At 38.9% G+C, this 25,941-nt stretch overlaps 3 protein-coding genes across 4 annotated transcripts; 1 reads left to right on the forward strand and 2 right to left on the reverse strand.

The window, feature by feature from the left end:
* The first annotated feature begins 28 nt into the window (after positions 1 to 28).
* PIERCE2 (piercer of microtubule wall 2) lies at positions 29 to 1,289 on the forward strand. Its single transcript, XM_035553741.2, has 2 exons — positions 29 to 116; positions 700 to 1,289. Exon 2 carries the CDS (start codon positions 706 to 708, stop codon positions 1,060 to 1,062), a length of 357 nt encoding a protein of 118 aa, XP_035409634.1. The 5' UTR covers positions 29 to 116; positions 700 to 705; the 3' UTR covers positions 1,063 to 1,289.
* Positions 1,290 to 2,058: 769 nt separating this feature from the next.
* Positions 2,059 to 16,855, reverse strand: DNAAF4 (dynein axonemal assembly factor 4). 2 transcript variants are annotated; one of them, XM_035553743.2, is made up of 10 exons: positions 16,763 to 16,855; positions 10,925 to 11,068; positions 9,377 to 9,524; positions 8,530 to 8,663; positions 6,970 to 7,210; positions 6,103 to 6,248; positions 5,413 to 5,522; positions 4,905 to 5,058; positions 3,945 to 4,050; positions 2,059 to 2,471 (listed from the first exon to the last, which is right to left on the reverse strand). In XM_035553743.2, the coding sequence occupies exons 2-10, from the start codon at positions 10,958 to 10,960 to the stop codon at positions 2,362 to 2,364; spliced, it is 1,185 nt and encodes a 394-aa protein (XP_035409636.1). In that variant the 5' UTR covers positions 10,961 to 11,068; positions 16,763 to 16,855; the 3' UTR covers positions 2,059 to 2,361. The 2 variants fall into 2 exon arrangements, with proteins under 2 accessions (XP_035409636.1, XP_035409635.1); XM_035553742.2 differs by lacking the exons at positions 10,925 to 11,068; positions 16,763 to 16,855 and adding an exon at positions 10,051 to 10,268.
* PYGO1 (pygopus family PHD finger 1) lies at positions 12,158 to 25,637 on the reverse strand. Its single transcript, XM_035553744.2, has 3 exons — positions 25,497 to 25,637; positions 20,907 to 20,992; positions 12,158 to 19,070 (listed from the first exon to the last, which is right to left on the reverse strand). The coding sequence occupies exons 1-3, from the start codon at positions 25,543 to 25,545 to the stop codon at positions 17,949 to 17,951; spliced, it is 1,257 nt and encodes a 418-aa protein (XP_035409637.1). The 5' UTR covers positions 25,546 to 25,637; the 3' UTR covers positions 12,158 to 17,948.
* Positions 25,638 to 25,941: the final 304 nt, after the last annotated feature.

The following is a 25,941-nucleotide window of genomic DNA, read 5'->3' on the forward strand; positions in this document are numbered from 1 at the left end:
GCACCCGAAGTGCACCGCGGCCGGCCGCCGGCCCCGCCCCCAGCCGGCGCCCCCCGGGCTGCCGCTGCTATGGCAACGCGGCGTCGCCGCCGAGGTCGCGGAGCCCCCGGCGGCCGGTGCGGGGAGGGCCAGGGCCCGGGGGCGACGCGGGGCTGGGGCGGCGGGAGGCGGCCCCGGGGGAGGGGGGCGGCCCCGGGGAAAGGGCCGGGTCCCGAGAGGCGCGGGGAGCGGGTTGGCAACGAAACAGAGGGAAACAAATGTGCACGTGTATGAACGTGCCCCCAGGGAAGGCGGGCACGGGGAGGGGGTTAGGGCTCTTCTTCAGCCCCCACCTTTCCATATAGTACCGAAGGGAAACTCAAAAACAAAACAAACCATCCGCTAAGCTTACACATATCTGTGTGACAGCTAATCAGTAAGGATAATAAAAATATCTTCTGTGCTCAAGATTACCACCAATACAGAAAGTGATGCAAATCCAAACGGTGTTACTACATACTCCGCGGGAGCCCATCTATCACTGTCCACAGTTTACTAAATAAGGTCAAAAGCTAGCAGCGTTAAGTTCCTCGCCCTGTGCTGTGCGTGTATTTCAGTGCATGCCTTGAGCAACATTTGCTCTGCCCACAAACATGTAACAAATCTGAAAGGCTTTGCCCTGTTACTTGAAAGGCTGAGTTAAATCTATTTCTTCAGCAGGGAAAGATGACAACGTCTGCTGAGAAGCTGCCCTCAAGTCCCAACACTGGGAAAAAGCAATCTTCTCATCCGCCTGTCTGCGCAAATCCCGGCAATCCTGTGTTTTCCTGTATGCTGGACCCCAGAACGCTGATGACCAGTAGTTCTTTGAGAAAGCCTCAGGTTTTACTGTTTAAAACAACTTCGAGTGAATATGGTGCTATACCACCTACTTCACAGATGTTACCCTGTACTTACCATCCAGTAGATCAAACGTTTACAAAACACTTACTCACTTGTGGGTCATCTCAAGATGGTTATTTGAATACTGACATTGACAGAAGTAGGGTATATGACTACCCCAATTTGCAGCATACTCTGTAAAAATGGCTCTTAATTTTCTCAGACTTAGCCTAGACACTGAGCTTTAAGAAAAGAAATCTGACTTTGTTAGTGACAGTTATTCCCAGAATGATTGAAATGTTTGATTTATCTTGGTTTTGCTGGGTTGAACAAGATGCATCAAAAAGGATGTAGCACATTTGATGATATACTTCTCTGAATCAGACCTAAACCTGTAAAAATAAAGCTTTTGAAACAGGTATCATAAATGTGTAACTCAAGCGTGTAGAAAGAGTTAAGTGCAAGAGTCATTTCACCTGAAGGTTTATGTTTTAATTAAAGTATTTTCTGCTTTTAAAACTTAAGGTCAGTCTCCACATTCCTACATCTCAGGACACTAATATCAACATAACAAATATGACTTAGATATGGTATATGTATCACCAGCTCAGGTGTTGAAATCATCAAGTTTAACATCCATTTGCTCCCAATGTAATTAAATGAGACAAGGCGGCCTTATTCATACCACCAAAGACACCTGCTTCCCTAACTTTCCTCTAGACAGGGCACTGTGTCTATTTCACAGCAGTAGAAAAATGTGCCTGTCCATATCAGAAAGAGCCTTTAGTAACTATAACGAATCACTGCAATACAAATATCTTATAAAGATGTATACAAATTGTTCTAACAGACTCCAAAACCAAAACAGAGAATTAGGGACTTATAATCAATGCCTGCTTTGTATTTTCTTCTTCACTTTGACAGTGACTCTCTTCCTTAGCCCCCCTGCTTCCTCTCAGTAATTATATGAAAGACAGTAGCCGTATTTTGGCAAGTAGAGCATTACAATCAACCAAGACACTAAAGTTCCTGCACTGCCCTCCTTTCAACTGCCATAAATGAAGTATCCACCTCCTTGCATTGCAATGCAGTAGGTATCTGTAGAAAGACGGCACAGCAACTACCCCAAACATTTCCGACTGAGCTCAACACTTCTCTCAAGGCTCTCCACCAAGCAAATGGAAGCAACACCTGCCATCGAGTACAAAATGTATGTTTTATTATTCAGCCTAACCAATACATCACAGAAAGCAAAAACATGACAACTCTGTATCAAAAGGATATACAGTATATCTAATTGTATTTGTTATAGTACCATACCTGCAAAAAATATTAATTCATATATCTGATCTTCTATAAATTCTATAAATTCTGTCAGTGCTCCAAGTGAAACAAAAGAACGTCTAGTTAACAACATATCAAAGAGAACGTGAACTAAGGCTCCTGATGCCCTCAAAAGGCACCTCTCTCAAAAAGTTCCTTTTTAATTTTGATTTTTTTTTATGAATTTTGCATTGTTCCTTGAATTATGTGTCGAATCTTCTCTGCATCTTTTTCTATAGTTTTATGTTTAGGATCAATCTTGAGAGCTGCTTCATAATCCTGGAGACCTAATACGGACACATTTATAAGAATGTCAGTCATTAAAATGCAAGAGTGTTTTCCTCTTTAGCAACTAACTGGAAGTAACCGTTCCCAGTCACCTGCATAAAGTATTGCTCTTGAATTTTGCTGTTGAGCAAGATAGATCAGAATGACAATAGGATTTACTTCTGTCAATAAATCAAATTTATATCTTGCTTATATTATTTTTAAAAACATTTTAGTGGAAACATCACTAGTATATATTTTCAGATACCAGAATATGAAAACAGAGCCGCCCATTCATACATATGTGTATATACACACATCAACTAACTGCTTTCTTTCGTGTAAAGACTTTTCGTAGTTTAGGGCTCCTACCCGCAGACAGTCTTGCAGTTGTTGAAAACATGCCATTCAGTTAATAAATAGACAAATGAGCACTTCAGTCCAATCTACATCAGAATCAGTCTACATTAAAAAATAAGCATACTGGATAGAGGAATTACAGAGGAGGGGAGTGTTCAAAAGTGTTCTGCAGAAGACAGAAAAACTGAATGACAGAACAAATGTGCATGAAAACAAGAAAAAAATACATGAACTGTGAATATGATAGCTCAAAAAAACACATAAGTAGAGGAATGAATTAAATAAATTACAAAAATCCTCACTTATCTTTTTTTAATAAGGTTTCCAAGTGTAAATAAAATTGAAAGGAAGCAACAAAGAGATTCCTGGGCAGAAAAAGGTAAGAACTGGGAAAAGCTCTACATTGACATTTTGAATATTCTTTAGTTTTTATTATAATCTTTCACTTGTAACTTTGCCTTAAAAAGCCAACCTGAGAGGGACACGTAATTCAGATACTGTCACAAAGATCACACATACCTGATGAAACAACTTGCTGGTTAACACAGATATGTTACTACGTAGTTCACAAGCAAATATTTTAGAAATATTTCAGGTTATTTTAAGTCAGTACATTCTGTAGTTGCTAATACTATAATCTCAAAACCAATAAAACATTGCTTCACGAGCAAAAGAACTTGTGCAATCTAGTTTCACATGAGTTTGCGTCCCACATTTGAATGCCTTTCATTCACTCTACAATAATACCTTCCATGGCCACCAAGTTACCACAGTCAAGAGTCAGCCATTATGCACAAAAAGAATGAAAACCAGCAGACCAAAGGGAGGATACACAACTGACTAAAGCCTTTTCCTCAATGGTGAAACTAATTTGTACTGCTTACATTAGGAGTAAAACCAATTTTCCTAAAACGTGTTTAAAAAAAAAAAAAGAGTGGAATTGCAATTAGCCAGCAAATTTAAAAAAAATAAAATTAAGGTATAAAGGTTCATAACAAAAAGAGAGATTGCATACACTTCCTTTAATGTCTTTCCTAAAAAAAAAAAAAAAAAGTGCAGTCTCATTGAGCTGAACAGAATTACTTGCTTGTCAGTATTAATCCATGTGTGTGTTCATAAAATCAAAGTCTTACCTTCAGCATATAATTCCAGCTGACAAAAGGCTGTACCACGTCTCACATATGCTTTTACTCGAGCATTCTCATTATCAGGAACAGGTGGTGTCAGCAATTCTAGTGCCTTTATAAATGAAAATAGCAAAAATATTTAGAGGTAGATTTTCCATAATTTTCCATAATTCTGGTTTGTTTGTTTCTGTTTACACATACTGTTTTCACTTACTAAGTAACTATTCAAATGTAATTATATAGCTTGTGAATCTCATCGCTAAGATTCCTATCTGCTGTCTCATAGTTTGGTAAACACAGTGTCATTGCCATGGCTAAAAACTCATACATATTATGCTAAATGTTCAAATAATTTATTTTATTTTCATAAATGATATTGCCTATCATGCTACAAACAAACAAACAAAAAAAAAAATCACATGTTGCAGCACCAGTTACTCTGAAAAAAAAAGGGGGGGGGCTTCAAGCCTCAAGACTTATTAGTTCAAAAGGTAATAATTCTGGAACAACTTTCTCCAAATTTTGTCAGCTATCATTTGAGGTCACTCCCCTCTCATTGCACAAGAGGAAAAAAAAAAAAAAGAGAGATGCTAATAGAGATGATCCAGCCCTTCTTTTAAAATGTCTGTATTGTTTTTAAGGTGTCTCCATCATCACTACCATCATCCTTTCTTTCTTCCCACCAAATGAAGAACAACATAACATAATACAATGGGTATTCGTGTATATTCTGCCCCTTTCCTGCTCAAAATTGTCTTTTTTTTTTTTCCAAGTGCAGGTATTCCTTTAACATTTTACCAGTAAAGAAATGTGTGCTGAGTCAATCAGCAACATAATATCAATTATGAATTTAAAAATTTTGAATTGCACTAATAATTATTTACAGATCTGCTTGAAACAGAAGCATCACAGTAATAAATCACAATCATGTGTAAGAAAACAGTCTGAGAACTTAAATATTTATACCTTAGAGGAATCTTCAATGGCTTTGTGTAAATTCCTCAGTTTAAGATGGCAAGCAGCACGATTCAGATACAGTAGTGGAAGCTTATTGTTTAGCCGGACTGCAAGGTTATATGCATTTACTGCTGCAAGATAGTTTCCTGTTGCAAACATTTTGCTAAGTATAAAACAAAAAGTGAAACGTAATTTAATTAAGGTGATGCATCATGAAATAAATACCTACTTACTGTTAACAACAATTTTTTTTTAAATTGAAATTTTAGCAGCTTGGTCAGTCATAACCTATTCCGAGAACAACATAGGTGAAGTTCAGTCAAACTTAATGCTCAGAATAAAGCGTAACAACATGCAACTTTGCAAAAATAGACACTGTGAAGTGTGACAGCAGTGAAGATCAATAAAAGGTGAATGAACACTTCTATGCATTCACATGACTGATTTTTAAAGTGATATATGTGATTGTGATTGCTTATTTCATTTTAAATAAACCTTCAAACAGAACCTAACTTACTTTCCTTTGTCCTTTAACCAGTCTGGATTCTTCTCCTCTTCTTTTAAGTCTTCCAGCTCAGACAAATCAGCACTTATTATTCTTCGAGCTTCTGCTTGTTTATGTAGCCACTTTTAATATACAATGAACAAGTATTATTTCTGAAGTAAAATTTAAGTTTTGCTTTTGTCTATTCACTCAGTCCTATCAAAGGAGTTCTACTTGTCATGTATTTTGGACAGAGAGAAATATTTAATAATGTAAGACAGGAAGATTTTCCTATTTTCCCCAAATATTGCTACATGGTAAGTAAGGTTACTACATTACTAATATATATTCAATAAAGCTCTTTTAGAGACTCTGTAAGCTTCTGTGAGCTTCTTTTTAAGAAGACAGAACTTAACAAACATTAAGTATAAAGAAATTTCAAATCTTGTACTACATGGAATTCAATTAATATTGCAAATTTTTCTTTTTTTAAAAAAAAAAAAAAAAAGAAATGAAACTTTATTTACCACAATTACATGTTTGGTGAAAACATATATCTTTAATATATATTTTATTTAAATTAAGATTTAAATAAGACAGTATTCTTTGGCTGTTGAGAACATAGTACAGGTAACATTTCTGTCAACTTCCTGAATAAACAGTAATAATTCACCGTCTTGGAAGATAACAGAAGCACCATACTAAAAAGAGAACAATCTCTACCTCCTCCTCTTCTGCTACACGAGATTCTCGTAGGGCTGTAGGAAAAACTCGTGACGTGAAGTTGATTTTAATTGTACCAGAAGATCGAGGAGCTGGTAGTTGCTCTTCCTTTAAATTTTCTGAAAACATACTATAGGAACCACTACCTACAAAGAGAATTGGAGTACTGGAAATGAAAAATGAAGCAAAAGTGATTTTTTCCTGTTTTTCTACCAAATTCCTAATTTATTAATTCTGCATGTTAGCAATAAATCTCTAATAATAGCATGGCAAAAGTTTGGACTTGTTCTTTTGAAGAAAAGCTTCAAACAATGTTTATTCTTGCTGTATATCATGCAATCTGTTACTGACTACATTGTCTGTCACAAATGAACGTACATTCTGCTTACACCACCATCTCTTTCACTTACATGACTCTCTCTTGGGGCAAGTGCAATACAAACAAAACAAGAATGAACAATTTTCTCTTGATCTAGTTCACTATTGTCTCTCTGTAGGGCCAAGGTATGGGATAGAGTGAAAGCAGACTGTCTACTTCTATGCAAACTAGTAGTTGGATACCTTAGTGGTAACATGAACTCCACTCTCAGAAACTTTGCAACACACTATTACAAAGACTTCCTGTTCTACTTTCCTAAAGCCTACTGCAAAACTTGCCCTTTTATTTCCAAGGACTTAAATGAGAGCTAAGAACTCGCATGGTATTGCTCAAGAAATCACAAAAAAATAAAGACACAAAAATAACTGCAAAATAAAAGAATTAATTCAGTATGATGGACACAAAGATAAATGATGAACTAGAAACATCCAGGAATAACGTTACGCCCATACACTGAAGAATGATAAAACACATCCCAATAATACAACCTTCTGTAGGTTTGAGTCTGGTCTTCAAAGTTTCTTCACTAGGAATGCTAGTTTTGTTAATTTTTTCCTTTTTCTTCTCCTTTAGTTGCTCTACTTCTTCGTGTAGTTGCCCTTCTTTTTGTACCTTCCTTTGATTCTCAACATCTTTCTGCTGATCTTTCCATAACTCCAACTCCTTAGTGACTTTCTGCCGCTCCTGTTCTTTCAGCTCTTCAATTCTTTTTCTTTCTGCTTCTTCTAGCTGTTTGAAAGATAAAACTGAGTTATGTAGCATCCATTAATAAGAGAACTGAGTAAAAGATACCATTATCTTCCCAGTTTCATTTTCTAAGCGCATCATCACCATTAGTATGATCCCACAAGCAGAGTTATGAAAGACACTTAAAAATAATTAGGAAAGATTTCTAATTAGCTTTTAAAAGAAGTCGTAAGTTTTAACTATTTTACTACCACTACATAGGTGTATGGTCCCAAAACAGTCAAAAATAAAGTTTTATTTATATTTTGAAAAATACAATCCACAAATAAATATTTGGTAGGTTTTCCTGTTGTCTCCAGAGGTCATTTTGGTTCACCACACAAAAGTATGCTGTTCACATACCTTCTTTATTCTGAAAAAAATACTGTTTTTTGTTTTTTTTTTTTTAAATCTACTTGGACTGCTTTATTATACTTGATGATAAAGCTCTTCCTGCCTCTGATTCAATAATGATAATGATTACTTTATTAAGAGAGGTAGGAAGTGCCTTCTGATGAGGCCCTAATTACCAGCAATTCTAGAAGATGACACTTCACTGTTCATTAACCAAACTTTTGCTTCAATATCCTAGCTATATTTCAACTCTGGAATATACAGAAATGTAAACATATACCTTCATTTTAATGCATTATTTCTTCTCTCTCCACTTCTCTTTGGAATTATTACATACAAGAAATAGATACAGCCTTTCAGCTGAGAAAGTTATTAACTGCAGATTATTTTTGTCGAAATTGCATATGCAATCTTAGAAGTTCATTGCATACCTTTAAAAGTTCATTTAAACACAAATGAAATTACCAGACTTTTTATATACATTTAAGGAAAAAAAAAAAGTGTCTTAAAATACACACAAAATGCAGAACAACAAAAATACCACATACAAAAAACAACCGCAGTGAACATCTGATACAGAACAACAATGAATAAATAAGAGTTTTTATATATCCATGTTTTTGTCAGCAACAAATGACCAAACACTTGTGCTGTTGCAGAGGCCACAAAAGATTAACATTTTGCCACATTATTATTGTCTCCTTTCAGCTGACGAAAATCTGAATTCCTCACCAATATTTTTCATGAGAAATATTAATGGAAAATGACAACTTCTTAGTATTTTTTCTATATCATTTTCATATGCAGTAGTAGATATGTTTTAAGTGCAAATTAAAAATAAGATTCTCTACCACTGTAATAAAAATTAGTACTTCTTACATTTTTAAGGTACATTTAACAAAGCAGCTGACAGATTCATTGGCAATTAATTATGTTTACATGTATGATAGAGATTTTTCCAAATTTACCTTCACTGTGGCCTCCAAAGCATATTTTTTATGTTCTTGTTTTGTAATTTTTTTTGCTTCTGTCTCCTCTTTTGCCTTTTCATGGGCTTTTAGAACAGCGTTCTCTCTTAGATATTGCAGCTTCTCCTTACTAGCTTAAAACAAACAAAAAATATTTTAGAAATTTAGGCCCAAAGTTTTACTGTTACATACCATGTTCATAAAAACAGAAATCCTCTTTTCTCTTTATCTAAGAAAATATAACTTCTCAAAATCCACAAAGCAGTCTTTATCAAATCCATCTCTTAAAAAGAAAATCTAAGATTTGCTTAAACACTCAATGTAAGTTTTATCAGAAACTTTGTTTTGTGCTCGCTATAGTCAATGTTTTGATGTTCCTTGTTAAAAAAAGAAAGTAGAAGAGAAGAGACAATGAACAACACGATTTAATTTAGCTTGAACTGTAAAGTTAGAGCAGAGAATTTTTTTTCTCCAAAACTGCCTTTTCTAGCAGTTTATCTCTTTTCAGTACTTCAGCAGACCACTTCAGCACTTCAAATCCAACAGTTGATTTTGAAGGTCAGTGTGGAACTAGTAAAACCACAAAGACCACCTGCAATTTCCTATGAAGGAGCTGGAGGTAATTCAGAATAAATTAATTATAATATCCCCAACTGACACCGTACTTTTCAGCGACAGGTTAGAGTTCATACGTTTTCTGAAAGTTACTGATACACACGAAAAGCCATGAAGGTAAAGGTAATATTTTTCTAGACCAAATAATACAGTTGGAAGAGCAGTAAAGCTAGTGTTTTGGCACAATTTGGGTTCTTTAAACACAACTTATTTTTCACAAGAGAAAGCTTACCATTCTCTAGAGTTAGGGAATCCCACGTGCCCGCTTCCTTTTTATACAAAGTGAAGAAAATGATTCCATTTCCAATCTTTGCTGTGCTGTTTGTGTCATCAATAGGAGCGTATAAGATGGCTTCAAATAAAAAGGGAGGAACGCTTACCTATAAAAAAATAATTAATGAACATGTACTAATACTTAAATTTGTAATGAATTACCAGATAGTCGAAATACTCAGTGCAAGCATACAGCAAACCTCAGGAAACACATGTTACTGACAATGCTAATTTGCTTAGTATGCCATACCGAGATTTTAGCTCCTATTAGAGCAAATAAAAGAGATGGAAATAGTTTGTTTTTCAGCACTGAAACAGAAGCAGTAGACCTCCAATTTGTAATCATTTTGAAAGCATAAACAGCTGCGTCTAGGGAAGGCTGCTATCAGCTACTGGGTAGTAAAAGTATTAGTAAGTATGAACAGAGGGACAGCGATTCTCTCTAGCGTGACAGGTACTTAGCAGCCTGCAGCACACAAAGGGGGATTACGGGTTCAAGATTATATAAAACCGTACAACTGACGGTGCAGCCACTGCATATCAAGCCTGTGCTTTCCGACAGCGCTATAAAATGACTGACACGCCTGCTTTCAAGGCGGCGAGTCGCACGACAGACGCCTGCCGCCGCCCCACCTTGAGGTAGCGGTCGGTGCAGAAGATGTTGGCGGCGGTGACCCGCACGCCGGGCACGGGCAGCGAGAGGAAGACGGCGGAGTCGCTCTGCCGCCACCTGTGCTCCCGCAGCCACACCGGCATGGCGCCGCCCGTCGCCAGGGCCGCCCCGCGCCCGTTGCTACGGGAGGAAGAGAGCTGCCGGGGCTCTCTGAGAGCACTTCCGGCTCTCCCTCGCCGCTCGTGGGAGGTGCTGGCCGGCCCGCCGCAGCCTTAGCCAATGGCACGCCGGGGGAAGCGGGGCGCGGTGCATGCTGGGAGTTGTGGTCCTCAGGGCCAAGGAGTCTCGCGTCACCCCCTATTTCCCCCCCTCCCGGCGGGGGGCCATGAAATACCAAGTTTAAAACCAGACGCACTAGTTCAGGTTTCTGACGTGTAACACTGAAGATTCAACTTTCATATTTTATTCGCTATATTCCAAAGGAGCGATCAAATGGTAGCAGTTATTATTAAGAGATAACTGTAGTTTTTCATCATTACAACATACAAATAGGTATCACAAAGGTTTAAAAACTTTTTCAGAGGAAGAAAGCCACAATAATCAATATGATCTCTAGGACAGTCTCCAACTTCATTCACCCAGACCGGTATCATCTGGGTCTGGTTTCAGATCTGGTGTCATCAACAGGAATCGGAATTAAATTCCACATTCCAAGAGTATTCAAAAGTACACGAGGAAAAAGATTTAATTGAAAGTCAAAATACTTTAGGAATTTTTGGCACATGTAACCTAAAAAAAAAAAAAACACTTTGCTCGCTGTTTCAAAATCATGGTATTGAAAGAGCAGCATTGGATAGAACGATTATAATGTAACAGCAATTCAAAATCCCCTACCACTCCAGAACGTAGCTGTGGTGATCCCAAATGCATTCTTCAGTTTTGTAGAGTCCACTCACAGATAAGTCTTACATTTGTGGAGTGCTGGCCTTCTGCTTTGGTCATCCAGGTGTCATTTTTAGTTTAATCACAGAGAATATACTGAAATGAAGCAGCTTATTATTTATTCCTGCCAGCAATAAGACATTACACATACACAATTTATAATATAGGCCATAGGTACGTTTACCAGTATTTGATCTTCTTAAGTTACACCAAATAGCTTCAGTACCTTTAAAAAAAAATCTCCAATCCCCCTTACCAGTGTTGTGTTGGTATGTATCTACAAAACCACCACCTGTGTCATAGACATTCCACATTGCTAGCTTGCTTGGATGAATGACTGAGCTCTTGCTGTGACACTTGCAAAATAAGCTAGAAGAGAGGTCCATTCAAGATCTTTCTTCTGCTGTTACTAATTTATCAGTCAAAAGTGCAAGAAGCTTTGTAGTGAGAGAAAGGAAGAGATTAAATGTTCCCTGGAAAACTTTAAATACCTATTTCCTGTGCTCTGAAGGATGGAGATTTGTATTCCCATCAAATCTTAGTAATACTACTCTGGACCTTCTAATTCCTAATATATTCATATCATCCAGGAGAGGTTATTTCATTCCTAATGGCTTTGGAGGCTTAAAAAAAATCTTTGTAATATGCATTTTCTTATCTAATTTATTAAATAATCCCCCCCCAATTCTTTCCCATTTCTGTCATCCCTATTTTTTAAAAAGAACTGTTTTCAGTGTGTGGCTTGGGACAATCCACACCACTGCTTCTAAAGATTATTGGTAAGGTACTGATTTCCGATGTGTTAGATCTGACATTTCAGCAGAAAAAAATTGAGTAACTTAGTAAGAATTTTATTAATTGGAGTAAATAATTATTTGCATAATCTCTTCCCAAAAGCAAAAAAATATCAAATCTATTCAGGCAAATGATGCCTGAGCCTTCCTTCAAGAAATAACAGGGTTCATGGTGCAAGACCTTTTCTAATCTGCTTTGAAGTTAATTCAGATTAATGCCTCTAGAGAACAGCAGACTTCACTAATAGAGGCAGAAGCTGCCTTTTTTGATCTTACACAGTTTCTTGCAGGATTAAGCCCAATCCAAATGCGTTCTCACAGGCAAAGCATTTGAAGAGTTAACTTATGCATTACATCATCTTCATAAATCGAAAGGCAATTTCCCCAGACACACGCACAAAAAAAAAATCTTTATTTTAAAAGAAACTGAAACCAGACAACAGAAAGCAAAGTTACACACAGTGCTGGACAAAAATCTACCATACACATTTTCCAAGAACACTTGATTCAGATTCTTATAATTGTTCTTCTAAAGGGTCAAATACCACATCATTATTAAAAAAAACAATGTCAACACTCTTAATTAGCTCATATTTTGCACTGCTTGGATGGCAGTAGATTGGTAACGTGCCTTTTTCAACTCATTTTTGAAAAAAAAATTATCTCTAAAAGGAAAATACAGACAAAAAAGTCCAAGTCAGAAGGCCCTAAAGAACACAGCATCTGCTCTAAAGGCCACATACAAAAGCTTGGAGAATAGACTGTCTTTCAAGTAAAAATCCCTCAACTACTACACATTTCAGAAAAAAAAAAAAAAGAGAAAATAAGAAAAGAACAAATATATTAAGAGTCTGCCCTACTCAAGTTACATGGAAATTCAGATTTAGACCATCCTTTAGCAGATAAGAGTCTCCAGGAATAAAGGCAACACCTCTCATGCCTCCAACCCTGAACTGTCTCCAATACAGCAATTTCTGAAATACAGTGAGCATACCTCTGAGGAAAAAGGTGGGGCTGGATCAAAACTTATTCTGAGATACACAGTTTGTTTGAACATGAAAAGGATAATTCATCATGTACAGTAAACAATACAAAAATGGGCGCTCCATATGGTCTTGGTATAAGTTCGCTGGTTCAGAAATGGCTAAGGGCAACACTGAATACTTTAAGCTATAGGCAGCACCTCTAAGGGGCTGAACACCATTCAGAATTTATGATCTCAGAAGTGATGACACACAACACTAGGGCACTAAAGAGACCCTTTATTTCCATATAAAGCAAGAAGAAATTGGAGGCATTCCATACAAAGAAGTGAATGTGTATAACTCATTATGTAGTGTAGGACAGTTATATTGCCTTGAAAGTTCTGCTAAGTACACTTAATTTTCCAATTTTAAGGAAGAGTCTATTCTAATATAGAAAGCTTCAGACAAAACTTAGTCATTGCAGAATAACTTTAAAGTACATCCAGTTCTACATCTTCCTGCATATATCTAATCAATCCAGTAGATTAAAAAAAAAACATGTTTTGTAATCCAAGTAAAGAGCGTCAGAATAGGATTTTCACACCCATGAGCTTATTACCTACTTGTTCACCCATTTGTCAGTGGATACCGTCAAGGAATTCATGCTAATAGTTACAGCAACAGGAGGACAATGCACCTAAGTGCAGCATGTTGTGAAACGTAGTCTGTTTTAATTATCATGAACTGCTACCATCTATCATACCTCATTCTATGCAAGATACCAGGCCAGCTACCAATCCATAAACAATAATGTATCACATACTTCATAGAGTAGCTTAAAACACATCATGATATGAAATAATTTGTATTACATAGTAATTTAATCCCTCGCCACAGGGTTAATGTTGGACAAAGTCTGGAAACTTTTTTCCAATTTGAATTACATACATTAACTTTGCCACACACCACAGCACTAATGCATGTATTACTTCAGACATGCTCTAATTTAAAACTGAAACAAAAAAGTTGTTGCAAAAATACATGTCACCAATGTGGAACACATTCAAGATTGTTTAAAAGTACTGAACTGATATTCCCAAAACAGGTATATTTAAGCAGTACATAAGGAAAGATTAGTTTTAATATGAAACAGTCATTTAAGTCACATACAACATGATAAGAAGCATGACTTCCTCTTTTAATAATGTTACACCAATACTTCCTGGCAGGCAATGTTTATATATAAAATGGAAGGGACGTATTTAACGCAGATGTGTTATCGTATTAAGTTGGAAGAAAGACAAATGTTAAAGAGGTGCTACATTTGAACACCATTGATTTTGTAAAAATCTCAAACCATAAAAAGCATTTCGCTTATAAACATCAGAGGCCCAGAACTGTAAAAGCTCTGAAATATCCTTGACTTCGTGCATGCAGTTCCACTGACTTCATCACATACTTGAAGCTAAGCCTGAAAAACGTACTTAGAAAATTGGTTCTTAGACAAAAAATAAATAAAAAAGTCAAAGTATATTCATTTTTGAGGAGCCCCCAGCATTATATTTTTGTTTTAAACAAAGAAAAACCTTATCACTTTTGTCTCCTTCATCTGAAGATTTCAAATAATAATTAGGCCTCTAAACACCCTTTAGAAATAAGCATTAGCCCAGTCCTCTGAAAGAAGAGACTCAGGCACAAACAGCCAACCTGTTTGTCTCAAGTTGTCGAAGCAATCAGTGAACCAGCCAGAAACCAGATTCATGACACCTACTCTCTAGCCTATACACACCGTAACAGCAATAAAGTATTTGAAAGAGAATATTATATTTTTTTTTCTCATTTAAAACTGGTCTCTGGCAAAAACTAAGTATTAAGGGCAGTTTAGGCCAGTTTACACCTAGTTATTTCAGCCTAGGGAAAAAAAGAAAAAAACACATTTTCAGCAGTATAGGCTGCATTTCTGAACGTGATGAGCTATTTAAAAAGGATGCAGACCTTTCCCACAAAATGTTAAGGTTTGTAAGACTTACAAAATCTTTGTGATATTTTGGTATGCAGCACCAGTAGTCTAAATCCCTAATAATGAAATAAGCACATGATAGTTCAATACAAATTGTTTCATGTAAAGTATTACAAAAAAGCTCACCTATTCTAACCAGCCCTCCCCCCCTTCTATAACTAATTTCTAATTCTAACCAGCTGACATTTTCCTAGTACTTTACTAATAAAACATGATAGTTGTTTTCCCTGTGCATACTTAAAGTACTACTAGTCAATACATGCAGAGAAAAACAAAGTATAACTCTCTCTCTCTCTCTAGGTAAAAAGTCCAGGTATGCCAAGAGCATATCAATAGGGTAAATATATTGGCCAGATGACTTTCTGAGATCCTAATCAGTCCTCTCTCTGTGATCAGTATAACAAGTTTGATTTTGTTGCTCGTTTTTATTTTTTGTTTTTAAACTGTCATTTGCTAACACCTTGAATTTGCAGGTTAATACACACAGAAAATTCAGGGGGTTACAAGCCCACCATGGTACCAGTTTAGAAAAAATGGAATAATCTGTTAGAGTAAGTCTCACAGATACATGATTTAAAGACTCATAAAATTATATTCCAGTAGAAGTTTAGAATTTAAATACAGTGTTCTTACAATGTCTTGCTAACTTATATACAAAACACTTGCTTTACTTAAAACAGGATTGAGGGAAGAGATTTCAAAAATTACATGGCTATTTTAAGTATGTCTGCTCCAAAATGTTAAAACATTAACTGGGCGTCTGAGAATAACTGCCCCAAACATCTCACAGTCGGAAGGGCATTGTGAACTGCCTACTTGGATAACAATATCATCACGGGAGCTTTTGTTGAACTTTCAGTCACTGAGCAGTCTTGATTTCATTTACATTGCTCTAAGTCTGAGCTAGCTCCACAAACTTCACAGTGTAAATTGTTGCAGAGATTTTATTTGTTCCTCTAGGAAACAATTTATCTAAACAAAGTTAGGTTTAATTTCTACTTTAGATACCAAAAGTAAATTGTAACAGTCAGTCAGTCATTACGAAATCTACTGAAGATGACAACTCTTGTAACAGAGGTTGGTTTTTTGCTGTTGTTTTTATTCGCTTGTTTCGTTGGTTTTATCATCACACCTCTAACAAAACAAGATGAAGTTTAGTCTCTGTACTAAATAAAACAAGTAGTGCTGAAAACAGGAGCTCTGGATCTGCCTTACACTTCCTTTACATCACAGTACAAGAAATCCTCAAGATATGAGCTGTCATTTACACTTTGAACATTTCCTTTTTCTTGATGAGAGGCATTGCAGAAAAGGAGAGCAATGCTACACTTCTCCAGTAAAAAGGTATAAAAATGTTTTCAGTATTAAAATAAAAGGACAGTTATGTACATCTGTGGAGTATCTCCCAGGACAGTACTGCAGCAGAGCCCATTTAAAAATCAACACAATGGTGAAGTAGCAGACAGGCCTTACTTTTCAGTCATTTGCATAACTTACCATAAAAAGAGCCTTTAAATATAGCTGCTTATATTCTACATAGGCTCCTACACCATTCATCACCACAGATCTGAACACCTTCTATTACATTAAGGAAACTGATCAGTACTTGTAATGTTTGGTTTATGATCTAGTTTTCAAACAACCACCAATTAAGTTTACAGCACAGTGGTGAGTATTACAGAGAGACTATTATTACAGTACCACCTTTTATTAAGTTAAAATAACATTTTTCTCTACAGAAACACTCATTTTCAATTGCATATGCAACTTTAGCACCCTGCTAAGGCCCAAGTGTTCAAGGCTAGATGTTTCCCCACATTTAAAAAAAAAAAAAAGAAAAAGAGTGAGGGTATTTCTGAAATCAAGAGTAAGATCAAATTATCCATATAAAAAGAGAATTCTTAGAATCAAACATGAAGCTCTAGTGCCATTCATACTTATCAGTAGGATCTCAAGTTTAGAAAAAATGCTAAATTTCTGCTTGCTAGCTCCTGATGTGAGCTAAACTCACCTGACGTGAGAGTTGTATTTGTCTTCACCCTAGATTTTCTGTCCCCATGAAGTTGCAAGAGTGGCTAAGGCAGTGGTGGGAATTCAGTGTTATGACTTTGCTGGTGAAATTGTCTTGTAGTTCAGTCTGTGCTAAGCACACTCCATTGCCTCCCACCCTTCTTCTTGCCAAGAGGACTGTGTAAGCTCAGGATGACCAAGCAGGCTCTATCTGAAAGCCCTTGGAGATGGGCAGGACTTACCCTGCTTACATTCCTTCTCAATCTTCAGGCAGCGCTGAGGCTGGAGACTAGAACCACCAATAAGACAGGATGAACGAGGGGTGCACAACTGCACAGGGACTATATCTTAATATATGTGCTTAAGATAAATTATTTAAGTTTACATATGCAACCCTAGTTTTGGTGTTCTCTAGATCTAAAGCACTGGACTTTGTAAACTCGATCTAACTTGTTCCAATGTAATGATAGTTTGTAACTATTTCCGCTACTGCAAGACCTAGTAAGAGTCCTCAGCAAGTATTTGCTGAGAAGTAAAGAGATCATTGCCTTTTGAAGGAAATACCAAGTTGTAAGACTTAGTGGGTTTCACTGTGTTGCTAAGTATGAAATCATTGATTTTAGAATCATGTTAATGCTCTACTGCAAAAATAAGAAAAAGCACATATGAAATCCCCTGTATTTATTCTAAAATTAAAAACTTTTAGCACTGCACATTCCTCCATGCCATCTCCACTATAATCAAAGAAAAAATAGCAAGAATATCAGTAATGGACATTCACCAAAAAAATAAAAATATGCAATGAGTACTTGCACACACAGTACCATTAAAACCAAGTATTAAATGCTAGTGTTAGGTAACACGTTAATACTAGTAAATTAGAATCTATTCATACAGGCACATTTTTGCCTTCAATAAAGTTGTCAATGCACATCCTACTTCTGATCAGTTCTCAGTTATGTTTTACAGTTTAATCAGAAACAAAAAGTATTCAACCCTGTAAAATATTTGCACACATAAAAGTAAGAGTACAAAAGCTGAGATGGAACTTTATGAATGAAAACAGATTGGGGGGAAAAAAGATGATAGCAATCAAACACAACCGATTGTCTGCAGAAAGTGAAGTACCCAATTTGCAACCAAATCTTCGGAGCAAGTATTTTAACCACGACCACCAATTGACATTGTTAGCCATCCGTATTCAGTGCAGGTGGTCCTGCAGTCTCTCTAGTGCGCATTAGCTGGACGTCTTTGTCAGCCATACATGTATCACAGCCCCACACTGCTGATGCTTCTGCTGTAAGAAGGCCATACGCTGACTCAGTCATGCCTGTACAGATTCGATGAAACCATTTTTGACAAGAGGCTTCACACAGGATGGCATCCTGGTCATCGTTAACTTCATGTGTACAAATTCCACATGGATAGACGGGCTCAGAGGATGAGTGACCATGACGACTGGGATGAAGGGGAGTTTTGCTGCTCTTTTCAGAATTGCATCCTTCAGCGGTACCTCGAGGCTGGCGGGACTTACTCTGCGTCCCATTTGAATGACCAGCATTAGTGTTATCAGCACTATTGGAATGGCTATTATCCTGATTTACCACGTTGTTTTGCGTGACATTTTTTAGGTCACTGTTACCTTGAGTCACAATGTCCTCTGTCCTGTGATGATGCTGATGAGCAGCAGTGTTCTGGCTGGATGCTTTACTTGCACCCTGACTGAAGTCTTGCTTTTGTGCTGATGATTTTGCCTGGTTGTAGGTGTTTGGTGGAGGAACAAAAGAATGGTTCGACTCCAGCTGAGAATTTGGGAAATTTGGATTGTTTCCAGGACCAAAGTTAGATGGCACATCAGGGTGAGGTATCTGTCCAGAATGGCCAAAATTCTCACCAGGATTTGGTCTGAAATGCTGACCAGGCATACTGACATTTTGATTTATCTGACCACTGCTATACGGTGGTTGATTCCCAAAACCTGGGTTATCATGTGGGCCAAAGCTGAAAGAGTGGGGTCGGCTAAAGCCCATTCCCAACGGGTTTTGAGGAAGGGGGTGTGGTTGGTTTCTGAGGGAGTAAGAACCACTATATGGCGAGGACACTCTGGGCAGCATGTGAGGTGGCATTCTGAAAGTGTTATAGCCTCCAAAGCCAGGATAACCGGGATTACTAAAATACGGATTTCCTGAAGGAAGTGGTTTATAAGACACAGTATTATAGTTGTCATCAAATGGATTTGCAGCTACAAGGTGGTCAGAGCTTGGATTCGGCGGTGGAGCATATTCAGATGGAGGTGGAAATGATGATCCCTAAAAATATTTTAAATACAACATTTAAATTAGTTTTACTATGTCCCCGCAAGAGAGACCAATCACAAGGTCCTGGATTAGCAGCACTACTGCTAAAAGAACAGTTCAGCTGTTGTGTACAGCCCACCCACTATACCCTGCCAGGCTATCTGAAATTTCAGTGGAGAGGGGAGAGAAGATTTAAGGCTCCAAATGACAAAGTGGTTTATAGTAATCTCAGCGTTGTTTCAGGAACTGTACAGTTGCACAACCATGCTTCTGAAAACACTACTTAATGCGTGACTTTTTTTCCCCCCTTCATCTTCTACTTAAGAAAAGCAACAGTACAGAAAGCCACGTTTCATTTAAACACATGCACAACATGTTCCAAGTGCTGAAGAGCAGATTTAGAGTATTTTCTTACATTAATTTTGGGTTCAGTTTACTGAATACACATCTTTTAAGACACCCCACTTTTAGGAGAATATACAAACCTAAAATACCAATGTTACTATAATCCTAAAAAAATAAACAAATAAAACAACTGTAGAGTTGTAGAGTTGTTGAGAATACAGAAAATTCCTATACACAGACTCTTATGTACCAGAGGAGTCCCTTAAGCATATCTAGTGACTGTGGACTGTCTGAAGTAGTGTCAGTAGGTTAAAAAATACAAGGATTCCTGGTTACAAAGCAAAATCAAGTGTCTAATAGAGCCCAGGGGCTGCTCAAATGTCATCGGAGTGGCTATACAATTGAATTTCATTCTAGACCAGCCTGTGAGAACATCTAGCTAGTTCAACCTCACCTCAACTCTTTGTGCTAGCTGCTTTCAGAAAGCACAGCCTCATACTCATAAACTAAGACTGAACATACCTTCCCCCACTCCAAATTTCTGCTGTCCCGTGAGTTTTGAGCCTCGTAAGAAAAGAGAAGAAACTAATCTGCCTCCCCTCTGCGGTTATTGCCATTCCAGAACACAAGAAAAAACTCCAAGAGTAGAGAGATCTGAAACCCTGAAATTAACTGGATATTTCTCAGAGCAGGTTCTGCCATGACTACTTGAAAAGAAAACAAGAATTAAGAAAACAAATCCCCATCTCAATGAATTCTGGATAGGCCAAACAAGAAGTGATTGTTTGACCTGTATAAATACAATTACCCTCATTGGACAGTAAAAAAAAAAAAAAAAAAAAAAAAAGATACTCTCACTCCAAGCTGAATAAACACACAAAGAAAAATTCTGCACTACAGATATCTAATTGCTTTAGATGTTTTGTATTCAGGCTTCCTTTTCTGGAAACAGAAACTATATAGAAATGCCAGTTTGCAAGGATTCACTGGAAAGGAGCCGAACCTGCCTGATAACTTTTGCTTGAAAACCACTTGGGGAATATGCCACGAGTTTGGTCAAAGCATTAACAAACTGATGCATTGGCCCACAAACCTACATATACAGGAATAAAAGTAAGAAGAAAAGTAGTCTCATCACAACTACTCGTGCTGTACAGATTCTACCAATGGCTACAAAGTCATTAAGAGAAAGCCTGTCCCAGAACCAAATCCATATGGCAAAATACAAGTCGTTGCAGTCTCACTGCACTCCTTCCTTTGTAGGACCTCAGTAACCTGCAGAGACCTAAAGTAACTTCAGTGAGAGTAACTAGTATGATGAAGTTTCATGAAGGGGACAAAGGAATGAAGATTTCTGCTTTGCAGTACAACTAAAATATTTTGTATGCGAACACTATTTGTGGGAATAGACTGATATTCTGAACAGAGCAGGACAGTCATTCCAGCAAACAACATCTGAGTATGCTACTTATTAAGAAATCAAAAGAATCAAAGGGAATTTACCTGTGTATTTGCTTTGCGCTTTTTCTTATCAGGGCTTCCGAGTTGTACTCCTGGTCCTCCTAACCCATCCAATCCACTGTCACCACCTACAAAATTTCAATCAGTGCAATTCTGCATTAGTTTTCTTAGACGTATGCCTCTGCCTGCCATAGCAAGAGGTATCTGTCACAAATAATGAACTTGCATTAATTCTGGTGCCCTACATTGTAAATCCTCAGGGAGCAAATACCTGGAGGTAAAAGTTAGCATACCTCGCACACAGCTACCCGACTTTATTACCACTCTAATATCCCATTCATGCTCATCACAGTTTGAATAAAGCTTTCCATTTATTTTACATTTATCAGACCCTTGGTTCTTCGTATCTCTGCTTCACCAGTCAGAAGTATTTCTTGTTTGCATAAAGCATAAAACTTTTTCAAGAACTGCTTAAAGCCATGCTAATATTCACCTCCTATTTAACTTACACAGACACGGCATTTATCAAACTCACTGTACCGCCACACAACAGTACATTACAATATGCCATGAAGGAAAAAGCAAACAGCAGTAGATGTGTGAATGAAAACCACTGGAAACCTGCCGTATTGTTTAGACAGATCTCCAGTTTATCAGATCTGAATTTCTCTAAATGCAAGACTTAATCAAAAAGACACCTGCCAAAAATGAGAGAGGCTCTAGGTGAAACTGCCTTATTCTGCAGAAATCTCATAGTATAATTGAGCACGGCTGCTCTGGCACAAAAAGAAGTAAAGACTATTCATTTCATTGATCACCTGATTTCACTCTGAGCAATACAAAGAGATATCTGTACTTTACCTGGCACTCATCTCTGCCTCAAGAGTAGGACAAGCTCTCAAAGTTGTATAAATTATGGCTTTCATTTTTAAAACTCTATTAAGACCATAGACAAAAAAGAAAAGATTCTAGCAGATTCCTTATTATCCCAGTAGGTTTGCCTTCCTGGGGTTCAAGGGATCTGCCATCATTTGGGAATGCAGAGGTGACCACAAGCCAAAGTATGGAAATTGCTTTCAGGTGACACCAAAGCAACACATTTTAATATTTTTACATTAAGAAGCTATATGCTACTTCATTTTTTCCCAGACTCATTAAGATAGTAGCTCGTTTACTTAAATAAAAATAAAATAAAAATATAGCAACAGCATGGAACAGTAAGACTGGGGCAATCCAGGATGAAAAATTTGCTGTTATTTAAAACTCAAATTCAGAATACAAGTCAAACTTAATCAAGATGCAAGCATATAGCTGAACACATGGGTTTGCCTTTATCACCAAAGGCAACCTGAAGATAACTATGAATTATGAATAGCATTATGCAAAGAAGCATAACGTGTGACATTACACCAGCTCCGCATTAGGCAAGTATTCCCAGCAGACAGCTACGCCAGCTTTAGGAGTGTACAGTAACGTAACACAAAATCTCCCACACAGGAAAGAATTAAATCTACTGTACACAAACAAAAATATCCAACAGTTATTTCAATACTCCTAGTCAAAAGAGGCCTGTAACCATCCCCTGCAATGACTTTTCACATGGAGCACTTCCTTTCTTTTCTTCTACACCCTGCCTTCCCTCCACCCCAGCACTTTTTTGACCTAAGAGGTTCCAGGGAAAATACCAGTCCTACCTCAAATAAAAATCGAATTCCACTTGGGCTTCAATAAGTTCTTTTTGGCTTTGGCTGTTACTGTAGAAATTTCATCTCATTTTTTCATATATGTAATTCCCAAAACATTTTATCATTCATATGGTAATTGGGCATCCCAAATCTACACCTATCATTACTGGCAAATTTTAAGACTGAATTTTAGAGACTAGGGCATGAAGTCATTATCATGTTCCCAAAATACACTCATGCTTTAGCAGAACACATGCTGGTACAACTGACCATCAGAATAACTGGGGAATACTCTGGAAAAAAAAAAATCCTTACTGCCTTGATTTAGAATATAAAATCCTGCATACACTTAGCAAGCTATGAAGCACTGCAACCGCATTACTTGTGGATACTAAATGATCACAGCATAAAGTTTATATAAAAGATGACAAATGTCCCTTAAATTCCTATCCTATAAGTCATCTTCTTGATAAACTATTTGCTCAAAACTGTCTCTGCATTTCCCATCAGCTTCTTCTTCTCCTGCATTCTTACATGCTTAGCATACATTTCAGTGGGAAGCTGTACTGTGGCCACCCTTCCTCACAATTGCATAAAATACACTCCTGTTCATGGTCCCATACTCTCAATATATAAACAGTGTTAACTGCTGATAGCAGAATGTTACAAACATCCAGATTTCTTTTAACTAACTTCAACAAGTAGCAGCACAGCAATTACTAAGTCTGCAATCAAGTAGATAACTGTGCACCATACGAGAGCGCGGCTTTGTTTTAGAGAAGCTACAACTTGATAAAATTGCGTACAAGTTCCCTCTCCGAGACCTCGTTCTTCAACAACTTATGCATATAAGCCTTAGAATTCTAATAAGAGAAATTGGTGAATAAGCTCCACTGATTTCCACATGGGTTACTCACATGGGTAAAGCCAGCCATTTGCCTAGGTTTACAGGACTGAGTCCTACAGCTGGAAGCGTACAAAGCTTTTGTATTTTCAGTTCTTGCTGTGTGAGGCCAATGATTTAATTTAGCCCCACAAACTTATATTTTCCCTGTGGATTTCATCATGATTTAATTTATACATGAAAGGAAACTGAAAGTTAGTCCTAGCATACCTCCAAAAAAAGAGCGAATAAGGGTCATTTTCATGCAGCCAAAATAAACTTTCCTGAAAGTCACTTCTGGTACCTGCCACACAGGCTTTTCATTAAAATGTATACTGAGCATTTTGGACATTGTGATATTTGCACTAAGGGTGAAAAAAAAATTATTTCACCTTCTGAGACTAATTTTGCAGGAAAAAACACAATCCTTTTGACTGGGACACCACATACGTGAATGGATTTAGAGACATAAATACACATCTGATAACTATTTCCCTATTATGTTATAGATTAAATATATTTCAGTATGTATTCAGCAACGTATTCGCATTTGAGCAGCGCAGGAGGAGTAAATCCCACATTCCCATTGACTTCACACACAAGACAGACGCTTTCAATGTTAATCAGGAGAACCGCAACTTGCAGTTTTGTCTGCACCTTCAGAGATTATGCTTTTTTAAGTATAATTTCTGCCATACTTAACATACTGCAAATACACTATGGAGTAGTTCCATGGTCACTGGCAAGCCTCTGCCTAGCTTTTCACAGGACAGGTGCCACAGTCTTTTTAAATAGTGCTCGAAGTAAGAAGGTTTTCCCAAGTATTATAAATGACTGAATATAGTTTCCATTATAGACAGAAAACTGAAAAGAGTCAAATTTCAACCAGATTTGGTGAGCCTGTTCTGTGGCCCTGATCCCGTGAACAGTTTTGATATTAAGCAGTAATCCCATGGAGCTCGGCGGGTAACTCTGGCACATGAAACTGTACGGGCTGAAATATTTGCAGAATCAGGGCTTGAGAGCGGAGCCTAATGAATCCCAGTCCCCTTTGTAACACTGCTGCATATTTTCATTCTCCCATTCTCAAGGTTGCAACCCAGCTGTTACTAGAGCAGTTTCAGAAAAGTGACCTGTAAATCAGGGACAACGTAGATAGCAGAATCCCCACCTTTCCCCACTTACTCACCCGCATAAAGCCTAAAACGCCAGGAACAATAGAATTCCAGGGGCAACGCAGGAGGGGAAGAAAAGAGAAGCAAGAAATGCCATCCAGAATCATTTTGCCGTAATTTTCACCCCACTCCCTCACTCCACCACCTCCCATGATTTCATTGAGAACTGCATTCCTGCTTTTAAGGACTCCAAGGATACAACTGCCGCTATGTAAGGAGATGTGCTGCTGCCTTAAAGTCAGTTGTGCAGCCCAACTCGGAAGAGATACCACGTTTCCACCCTTCTCCTTGCGCATTTCAAAGAAACGCGTACTTCAAACCTCGCTGGAGCCGTACAACGGGACTGCTAATGAAAGAAGAGACTGGAGGCTCGCTTCGCTCCCCAACGAGAAGAAACAAAACCCCAGCTAAAACCAAACGCAAGAGCAAGGTCGGGGCAGGGGAGCGAAGACTCGAGTGCAATTTACGGGCTCCGCATCGGCACTCGCTCGGACATGTGGCACCGCCGACGTCTTCCCTTGCACTCCGGGGACGCACGCTGCATACTAATGGGCAGCAAGACAAGACGTCCGCGAGCCCGCACGCCTCCGCCCGCGGGGCAGCGCGGCGCTGCTTGGGGCTGCCGGCGCCTTGCCAGGCCCGGAGGCTGCGGGAACCCGCGGGGCCGGGCCGGGCGCCGCCGTGCAAACTTAGCGCGGCTCCCGCCCGGCCCCGGACCCAGCCTCGGCCCCGGCCCCGGCCCCGGTCCCGGTCCCACCCCCGTGAGGGAGCCGCGGGCAGTGCGGCCCGGGGCTGGGAGCCGGGCAGTCGGGGCCGGGGCGCGCATCCCGCGGCACCGCCGGTGTCCCCCTGACGAGAGTTAGGCCCCGCTGGGCGTCCCCCGCCGTACCTCGGGATCTCTTCAGCGCAATGGGGTCCTTCTCCTGTTCCGCTGACATTACAGACAGCGGCGCATGGCTCCCAGGCGGCAGGAATCGAGGCTCTTTGATGCTGACTCCGCCGCCGCCGCCGGCCCGCACCCCGCCCCCTCCGCCTCCGCCTCCTCCGCCGCCGCCGCCACCGCCCCCTCCCGCCGCTGCCGTAACCGCCGCCCGCTCGGCGGAGCCGCCGGACTTTGCAAAGTTTGGCAGTGGGGGGGGGCTCCGCCGTGGCAGGGAGCGGGGCTGCGGGCGCCCGCCCGCCGCCGGGACGGGCTCAGCGCCGGCGGAGGAGAGGCGAGGCCGGCGCCCAGCGCGCGGCCGTTGGGACCGTTAGGACCGGGGGGGGGGGGGGGGGGCACAGCGGGGGGCTCCTGCCCTGACTGGAAGCGCCGGGGCCGGGCGCGCGGCTCCCCC

The sequence above is a fragment of the Cygnus atratus genome, chromosome 11, assembly GCF_013377495.2.
Source record: "Cygnus atratus isolate AKBS03 ecotype Queensland, Australia chromosome 11, CAtr_DNAZoo_HiC_assembly, whole genome shotgun sequence".
Classification (NCBI taxonomy): Eukaryota; Metazoa; Chordata; class Aves; order Anseriformes; family Anatidae; genus Cygnus; species Cygnus atratus.

Coding starts and splice junctions, on each gene's coding strand:
- PIERCE2 (XM_035553741.2), top strand. CDS start 706: ATGACAACGTCTGCTGAGAAGCTGCCCTCAAGTCCCAACACTGGGAAA.
- DNAAF4 (XM_035553742.2), bottom strand. CDS start 10,173: ATGCCGGTGTGGCTGCGGGAGCACAGGTGGCGGCAGAGCGACTCCGCC. Junction 6,249..6,969: donor CAGACTCAAACCTACAGAAG/GTTGTATTATTG, acceptor TTCTCTTTGTAG/GTAGTGGTTCCTATAGTATG. Junction 4,051..4,904: donor CCATTGAAGATTCCTCTAAG/GTATAAATATTT, acceptor TCATTTATAAAG/GCACTAGAATTGCTGACACC.
- PYGO1 (XM_035553744.2), bottom strand. CDS start 25,545: ATGTCAGCGGAACAGGAGAAGGACCCCATTGCGCTGAAGAGATCCCGA. Junction 20,993..25,496: donor TGCGCTGAAGAGATCCCGAG/GTACGGCGGGGG, acceptor GAAATTTTGTAG/GTGGTGACAGTGGATTGGAT. Junction 19,071..20,906: donor AGCGCAAAGCAAATACACAG/GTAAATTCCCTT, acceptor AAATATTTTTAG/GGATCATCATTTCCACCTCC.